The sequence below is a fragment of the Sturnus vulgaris genome, chromosome 4, assembly GCF_052056855.1.
Source record: "Sturnus vulgaris isolate bStuVul1 chromosome 4, bStuVul1.hap1, whole genome shotgun sequence".
In the NCBI taxonomy this organism is placed as follows: domain Eukaryota; kingdom Metazoa; phylum Chordata; class Aves; order Passeriformes; family Sturnidae; genus Sturnus; species Sturnus vulgaris.
In genome coordinates this window covers 12,788,579-12,797,698 of record NC_142246.1, presented here as the reverse complement: position 1 = coordinate 12,797,698, position 9,120 = coordinate 12,788,579, and the positions used below count along the sequence as shown (strand labels likewise).

Sequence of the window (9,120 nt, the reverse complement as noted above, 5' to 3'; positions counted from 1 at the left end):
ACAGAAGTGGCAGCAGCAATGTGTCAGGTTACAAAAATTAAAACAAGAATTGTTTTACATTCTTACAGATTTGCCACTACTTCCATTTGAGCATGTAAGTGAATGAGTATTGTGTGAGATACTCAGATCTGTTAGTGAAAGACTTTGCTGGACTTTGTACAACGAGCATATCTACCCCGGATTCTCAGGAAGACTTCAAAGCAGTCAGAAGGCAAACAGCTCCCCAGAGGTGAACAGTGCTATTACACCTTCAGTAAACCCAGCTGAGGGGACATGAAATACAAAATACTTGGAGTCAATTATAATATTTAAAATCAACATCAACATCTATTTTATAGAAAAAACAATGAGATGGTATGGAAGTCTCCACAAAAGTGTAATTAGACGGTTAAACAAATATTGAACGACTATTTATCACTTTTGTACAAAGTTTATTAAGATGTTCAGAAGAATGAATTTGAAAAATCATGTAGCAAATAGTAATTTTAATTCAGATCACAAGGCAACTTAAAACACCTAGAGCATTTATATAGCTGACTAATAAAAATACAGCTATAATAAACATCCCTGAGAAATACTGCATTTTAAATATTATAATGAAGAAAGTTACTAAAACATACCTCTGTATGCAGACATAAAATTGTTAAAACCTTTTAAAAGATGAAAACTGAAAATAAGCAACTTGCACTTTTAAAGATGTGAAGCATGACTGGTTTTGGCAAACTAAAATATTACATTTAAACAAATCAAGCTATTAACTTACCCTACAAACTACTTCAAGTAGTGCTGAATGCACTTTATTTTGGTTTTTCTGATTCTTTGTATTACATAATATTAGGTCGCAACCTTTTTTTGTTAATGGAATGGTAACAGCCAAAGACAATGTGTATATCTTTCATTAGTAAACATTCCATGTGTTCAGCAATGGTGTGAATTAGGAAGTCAGATTGAAGTGACAATATCCTTTGACAGTCCAGACTTTCAGCAATACTCACAAGGAGTAGATTTGAACAGGTTTCAATACTCAATTTTTACATTCTCCTATTTTCCAAAAGGCGTGAGTGAAAAAGTAGTTACACAAGGATCTACAAAAAGTGGTCTAGCAACTAGATGGTGCCCAGGTCTTCAGATAGTTAAGTATCTCAGTCAACATGAACAGACACTTAATTAAAAAACCGCTATTTTATTTTCCCAACTGAGTATAACTAGTAGCTTTTAAGTTAATATCAGCTTCTTCATTGTTGAGGAAGGAAAATGTCAACTTCATTAACAGGCACTACTAAGAATGAAAAGTTAATTTACAGAAGAAAAAACAACCTGAATACTGAAAAACAGTGCATACATCAAAATAATGTGTGCTCCAAATTTCTTCTGTAGTGTTAATATTGTTCATTGCATTGCTGGTTATTCACAGCTTGATCATCCACCTTTGGCTGTGGACAAACTGTATGAGCACAAGTAGAATTTATTTATTTAATTGATGACACTGCCAAATATCAACCAGCTTTCCCTTATCCCTATTCATACTTTATTTTAAACACTGGCAGTCTGAATTCAAGATGTTAGATAATAAAGTATTTCCTACATGGTAACATATATAACATTAGTAATTTAACAGATCAAGAACTGTCTCCTGTAAGTAAGTTTACAAGTACAAACACAGGTTCCAGATAACAGTATTTTACCTGTCAATTCAAATGGAAAGAATATAGTATTAAAACCCCACAGCACTTGATGTAAGTATCACTTACTTCCAAATCAAACAACATGATTTGAGCAGGAAGTTCGAGTAGGTGACCTTTGAGGCCCCCAAAGATAATATTTAAAGGTCCCTTTCAACAGTAACTAGGTGCTATTACTTACTACCCATGTGCTCAATATTCAAATATAAATAGAAGCTTTACAAAGATGTACAAAATGAAAGGCCTCATGTTACTAAGAGATGTAAAACCTATTTATCTTCCAATTATTCACTAATCAGTTGCTTTTTCCTATGGTTATGCCCCTTGGTTTATAAATCAAGTAGATTATGAATTACTGTATTAGAGGAAACAGGCAGTATTAGAAACAACAGAAGTACTGGAATGTAACAAAAGTGACATACACTCTGCAGGATTACAGTTACTTGAGTCCTTCACACGAAGCTGAAAGAGAAGAAAAAAACAAACCAAATTTAACAAAAATATTTGAACGTTCTATATACTGCACAAGCTGTATCATGTACTAAATGAATTAATGATTTTGGAACACTAAGTAATAATTTGTCCCTAATTATCAGGCAAATAATTATTTGACCCAATACAGAATTTACCCACATACTTCAAGTGCTCAGACAGAACACAGCTAATGACAGAACCAACAAACATGGATACTTTTCTATCAGCAAGTGTGACTCAAGTTCCCACAGTAAAGAGGTTCTGAATTAAGTATTGTATTTTTCAGAAGTCTGAGTTTTGTCAGAATAGAAGTTATCTCCTTAAAAATCAAGTCTCTTGATATCTCAGAAAATAGAGGGGAAAATTCAATCGTGGTTCAGTTTGTTATTAAAAAAAAAAGTGAGTTTCACCATCCCAGCCATTAAACACTTTTTGCCTACAACTTTGTCAGTACAAGAAGCTACACTCTTAAATCCAGCAATCCAGCACAGTCTTCTTTTTGCTGCACTCCTAAAAATGCTGAGGGATCTCCTCACCATAAAGCATTTGTGATGGGAAGCAAAGCCAAACAGACTTCCTCCTCATTCCCTTGAGAAGTACAACAAACAAGACCTGCTGAAGGAGTAGCTTCCCTGGGTGATATGAGACACCTGTGATATAGGGGACATCCCTTACTCTATTTACTAAGCTGTATTTGATGTCTTCCTTAGCTTTTTACATTTCACTGTATTCATTTGATAAGTATATCCTAACAAAAGATGTGGCAGTTATGGAGAATGCATCTTTCAAGTCAATAAAACAGATGGGTTGGCCTTTGAAAAGTTCTTTTTAGAAAGAACAAAGAACTTCTCGTATCTGGCAATTTTCCACACAGTAGGTTGATCTGGGCTGTGCATCACAGAAAATGAAAACAGCACACTTGAAGACAAAGATATAACAAAGATTTCTAATTTTAAAAAATAGAAAACATGGATGTTGATATCTTCTCCCCTTTACTATCAGGACAAGAAGCTTTACTAAGAAGTTCTCCCAGTCTAGGTAAAAGCTGCAGGTTTTTGGCCTATACATCCCCAAACCACCCATTCTCATTAATGTTTCTTTCAAGGTCTAGAATGGAATTTTAGAGAAGTGGAAAGGAGACTCTTCCCCTTTGGATAATTGCATGTTCTCTGGTTACTCTATATGCCACAAAATGTCACAATTCTAAGAATGTACACAAAGCATAGAGAAGAAATCCCTAAATGGCTGCCCAATTCTTGAATGTCTAACAAAGGAATTCCCAAAACAACATAAATACTTTCATGTGCTTAAAAAAATTCAATTATTACCTGAAGGGCTTATCCCAGGAGTGACACAAGCATCACAATACCCATGAACTGAATGAAGAGCAACACAGGTGTAAAAAATGACCAGACAGGCCACAAGGCAACATTGAAACTGGGAATAAAAGAAGAAAGTATTTCGTAAACCCAATTGTCATATTGCAGAAACACCATGCATATAAAAGAAATATGTCAAAAGAGGAAATAAGATTTAAATTACTTAACCTGGAAATATACTTCTTTCTTTCTGATAACAAAACACACCAAGGGTAAAGGGTAAAGACACCTTTTACTTTCAGAAAATCTTTATCTGAAGTCCCTGAAAATGAGCTACTCTTCGATTTTTCCATGGCATCTGAGAGAAGCCTTAATCTGAACTTTCATCCACACAGATTCCAGTTAACTGAAGAGACAGGGGGAAAACCAATTTATTTTACAACTAACTTACAAGAATTATAGATTTGACTAATTATAATCCATAGGGAACCTTTATTTTCTTCAATCTTCCTTTTTTTCACCATTGCAACAAATACTGACTGATACTCCGATACAAAAGCTAAACAAGAGTAAATCAATTTTCACGCAGAAAGCATATACTGGCACAATGTATGTCATTTTCTTCATTCACATTTGCTCAGTTCTGACTCATACAACCTCATAAGTAAAGCAAGTCTTACTAAAAGTTAAAGCTCATATGGTAATAGTCAGAAGTCTAACATTCTGTGTATGTTTGCTACTTATAGACTGTTTGATAATGAACTCTGACAGAAACTGATCAAGCTGAATTTTTTCTCAGGTAGAATGCACCTTTGTCTTAATTTGTAAACTGCATAAGTAGTTGTCAGAGGTGAGAAATTTACATTAACAAAGCTAAAGCTTCATTTTCCCCCTAAATTTTCAGGACTGAAAAGATCCAGTACATCTCCAAGTAAACAATATACCGTTTCAACTGTTGCAACTCTTGCTTTGTGGATGAAAGTTTAAAGTGCAAGAAATTATGCTACATAGAACTGGTATTGTCACCAATACATGTAGCAGAATTACAGAAATTATACTTGTTATAAAATGAAGTCATTAGCACCCAGACTTGCACATGTTTAGCGAAGTTTGCATACAGTGTTTGAACTCACCAAACTGCTGCTGCTATAAAGGTAGCTGTTGCAACAGGAATCAGTGCAGGGTACTGTTCATCATAGTCCTGAATTCCACAGTACCACTCAAGATACAATATGCAGTAAAAGGCAACAGATAAACACGCAGCCATTAAACAAGTGCCACAGGAAAGCCACCAGCTGCAGGAAGAAAAGCACATTAAACCATGTTTAGCACAGTCAAATTGCAGTTTGCACAGTAATCGTCACTCCAGTCTACAAACAAAACAGGCAATAACTGTTAAATACAGATTCCGGCCTAGAGTTCCTGTAGGTTTTTCCTTAAATGAATTTTACAAAACACTTTTTGACCTTAAAAGCTGTCTAATATAAACAACTGAGTTTAATTTTGCAACGAAACGTTCCTTTCATATATTGTCCCCTCAAATATTTTGGAAATTCAATGTGACAGATCTTGTCAGGAATTTACTATACTACCACACCAAAACCACTTTGTCACTAATAAAATAAAACAGGCTTCACTGCAACTGTGGAGCTTTTCTCTACAGGTTAGACTGGTGATCTCTGTGCAACAGAAATGCTGCAGAAAACTTTAATATGGTTTCAGTTTGTAAACTCTCAAATTTAACAGACAAGAAGCAAGAAGATTTTTCTTTATAACTGCTAAAGAAAACCATGAAGAAATCCAGAATTTTAAACTCAGAATCATAAAAACACAGGGTATGCCATTATTTAGGAAGTCACACTTTTGAGCTACTCTGAGGAGACTCTTCAAGACTTGTTCAAATAAGGCAACTTGGGAGGAAGATGCACTTTAACAAAATCTTATCTGAATATGTATTAAATAAAATTTTTGAAAAATTAATTCTTACCATAACCTGATTACTAAATTACAAAGGGTAATCAGGGATCCTCCTACTTAGGTAACATTTCCTCTGGAATGGTACAGCAAACATAATATGCTACTTTGAAATCTTGTTACTACCAAGTGAGAATTCTGCACTAAGACAACTGTTGCCATGGCCTAACTGACAAGCAGTGCAGGAAGACAGGGTCCTGACCCCAAATTTTGATTACACCTTGGAGTCACTGGTTTTGCTTCGACAGTCAGGTATTTGAAGGGTGTAACTAGCCTGGGACAGCAGCTCCAGAGAACCTCACAGCACAGTGCAAGGCCCTGTGTAGCTTCCAGGTACTGATCTAATAATGACAAAAGCAATGAGCTTTAAAAGCACTTCCAGCTGAAGCTATCCATAAACATTTAACACACATCAATCCCATTCAAAATAATTTAATAGAAAAGAAATAGACTAGAAATAAAAACTACTTCACAGAAACTGTTTCACTAATCTTTTGCTGACCTACTCAAAATCACCTAGAGGTCTTCTAGAGAAATGAACTTCTGTTTGACCTTTAAGGATTAATTTCAGGGGGCTCATTATAAAAATAAAATCAAAACCTAAATACTTCCAACAAAACAAGCAGCTATTTCTTGGACTTAAATGAAAACTTGAAGATACAATATTAAAATGTCTGTTATCAGAGCAAATTTTGCACATACATAGATGGCAGAGTTGATAGAGAAAAAACGAATTTTAGCAAATTTTAAGCATTGTATTTACTTCAAAATTAGTTCAATAATATCAGCTTAGGTGATCATCTGGTCCAACCTCCCTGCTCTAGCAAGCTCTGCTATTGCCAGTTTCCCAGAATCATGTCCAGATGGCTCTTGAGTATCTCCAAGGAGGGAGACTCCACAACCTACATGGGCAACCTGTTCAGTGCTCAGTCACCCTCACAGTAAAAAAGTGTTTCCGGATCTTCAGAGGGAACCTCCTCCATTTCAGTTTGTGTCCACTGCCTCTGGTCCTGTCCTGGACCACTGCAAAGAGCCTGGCTCTGTCTTCCTAGCACCCTCCCTTCAGGTATATACATGCATTGACAAGATGCCTCTGAGCCTTCTCCAGGATGACCAGTCCCAAATTTCTCTATTCCTACTGCAGATCTAGTTCATCCATGATTTAAAACACAGTGACCAGATGTAATAAACTGAGTATGACTGTAAGACTAAAACACACCTTTTTGTAAGAAAAGATGCCTTACCTATCTGTTTGCATAGTTTCTTTAACATTTTTTAAAAAATCAAAGTAGTATGTCACAGCTATTGATGCCAAAATCCAGAATGCAGAATGAATATTCAGTCTGTTAAGAGGCCTTATCGTCTTCTCTACAGCTGTAGACTCTTCTGCAAATAAGAACATAATTATAGCACTAAAGCCAGTCATTAAATGGAGTATGATTATAGTTACGTAAAGCATGATACTTTATCTTTTTAATTCATTTATCTTGGGAGATTATTCCACTCATCATAATACACTTTGTACTACAAATATTCTAAAAAGCTTTGAACATTTAGTGAAATGAAACAGACTAAGCAAGGTACCCTTTGATAAAAGGATAAAGCAGTAACAATCGGCACAATACCATATCTGTGTGTCTTTTTAGGAAACAACTGAGATTTTTTTAAGGGTTGTTTAACTAATTAAAACCCCCTAGTGTTATTAAAGCATTTTCATTAACCTAGCATATAGAATTTCAGGTTATTTCCATTTTCTAATTTATTTGTACCTGTCTTTATGAATTTTAGTATTTGCAAAACAAATTTGCAGGCATAAATAATTTTCTTGTTCTCAATTACAGATAATTCACAAATTTTCAGCTGCAGTTTCAGAAGCTAATTTGACTTACACTGCACACTTTCAGGTAAACTACAACTATTATTGTGCAAGAAACTACCTTCTGTTTTTCCCCTCATTACCATATACTGTTTTAATGACAGCGAGACATCAGAAAGAGCAGATGAGAAAGACTATTTTTGTACACGACAGTAAGCATGTAACACAGGATTTATATACACTGTTAAAAACGGTGTCAGAGGCGGTTTTGATGTCTCACTGTGAAGTTTATCACCAGGAGTTCCTGGTGGCCTGTGTGCCTTCAGCAGTGCCGACTCCTCCACAGGCACCGCCGCCAGCCGAGCGTGCCCACAGCTTTGCTGAAGCTTGCAGGCAGCTTTATTTTTCATTTCCTAGATTCCTCCTCATCCTACTGCAGCTTGGGCCTGGAGCATTCGAGCACTTCATCCGCATCGAGCGAGCCCCTCGCGTCTCCCACGCCCAGCTCGCAGTCAGGAGCGGACACCTGAGGGCAGGCGGGGCCGCGCTCCGCGCCGCTCCACCCGACGCGACCCCGCTGCCGCCCCAGCGCCCGTCCGGCGGGGCCCGGCCCCGCTCCCCGCGCCCCGGCACCACCCACCGGCCGTCCCGCCGCCCCGGACAGGCGGCTGCGGCTCCTGCGGCTCCCGGAGCTCCGGCCCGCGCCGCCCCGGGCGCCGCAGCCTCGGCAGCGCGTCCCCTCCGCCGCCGCCGCCGGGCTCCATGTTGGGCCGCTCCGGCAGTGACGCGGCGGGGCGGGAGCGCGGCGGCCGCGACCGCCCCGGCGTGAGGGGCAGCGGCGGCGCTGAGGCCGGCACGGGACACAAACAGCCCCGGGAACCGCGCTGAGGCCGGCACGGGCCACAAACAGCCCCGGGAACCGCGCTGAGGCCGGTACAGGACACGCAAACAGCCCCGGGAACCGCGCTGAGGCCGGTACGGGACACAAACAGCCCCGGGAACCGCGCTGAGGCCGGCACGGGACACAAACAGCCCCGGGAACCGCGCTGAGGCCGGTACGGGACACAAACAGCCCCGGGAACCGCGCTGAGGCCCGTACGGGACACAAACAGCCCCGGGAACCGCGCTGGTCCCCCCTGGAGAAGGGGAGCGGTGCTGTGTACAGCCCAGTGCCGCAACGAAGGCTGTGGTACCGAAATGATAAAAAAAAAAAAAAAAAAAAAAAACTCTGTGCATAGAAATGTTTTCATCGTCTGCCAACCAGATGTTCTCGAGGGCAGATGTTAGGGGAATCTCAATTTTTGTGACGCAGACCAATGGTGTAGGTCAAAAATTATTGGAGTGTGGTAATAATAAAACCAAGCTCGTGGTTCGATCCCCGTAGGGACCGTTCACTCAAGGGTTGGATTCCATGATCCATCTGGGTCCCTCCCAACTCGGAATATTCCGTGGTTCTGCGAATTGCGAAACTCTGGGAGGTGCCCAGAGCCGCACTGGAGACTGCAGCTTGTAACTGGAAATAATAAACATAATTGCAAGGCAAACTAGATAAAACTTAAATAAATGAATAAATAGATTGTTTCAGTTCTGTAGTTGATTTCAGCATAACTAGATACAAAGTCACATCAGCATGTTTCTGCAAACAACACTTTGGAACCAATTATATTACCGGGGCATTCTGGTTTATTCACATGGCCAAACTCAAAACTGGTCAATTTTGCTGGCAGATTAACTTTAGGTCTGGTCCTTATAAGAATACTACGAATATTAAGAGTACTGTGAATATGTGTACTGTATCTTCTGGGGTGTGTTCACCCCATTAAGCCATTAACATGGCCTTTAAAATTGAAATTGT

General features: G+C 39.1%; 2 protein-coding genes across 5 annotated transcripts in view; one reads left to right on the top strand and one right to left on the bottom strand.

Annotated features, from left to right (window-relative positions):
- Nucleotides 1-9,120, top strand: part of LOC148223879 (uncharacterized) — a 43,556-nt gene that overhangs the window by 26,122 nt on the left and 8,314 nt on the right. Inside the window, exons 3-4 of one of the 4 annotated variants that reach the window (XM_088163138.1) lie at nucleotides 7,291-7,353; nucleotides 7,683-7,786. The exons of 1 other annotated variant lie outside the window; for it this stretch is intronic. In XM_088163138.1, the coding sequence (XP_088019264.1) occupies nucleotides 7,291-7,328 (38 nt within the window). In that variant the 3' untranslated portion in view covers nucleotides 7,329-7,353; nucleotides 7,683-7,786. Of the gene's footprint in view, nucleotides 1-68; nucleotides 377-7,290; nucleotides 7,787-9,120 lie in introns of those variants that run through there. 2 more of the 4 variants (XM_088163136.1, XM_088163139.1) reach the window with 2 other exon arrangements.
- Nucleotides 1,168-8,046, bottom strand: TMEM128 (transmembrane protein 128). The gene is made up of 5 exons (XM_088163134.1): nucleotides 7,906-8,046; nucleotides 6,694-6,835; nucleotides 4,609-4,770; nucleotides 3,485-3,593; nucleotides 1,168-2,144 (listed from the first exon to the last, which is right to left on the bottom strand). The coding sequence occupies exons 1-4, from the start codon at nucleotides 8,027-8,029 to the stop codon at nucleotides 3,494-3,496; spliced, it is 528 nt and encodes a 175-aa protein (XP_088019260.1). The 5' UTR covers nucleotides 8,030-8,046; the 3' UTR covers nucleotides 1,168-2,144; nucleotides 3,485-3,493.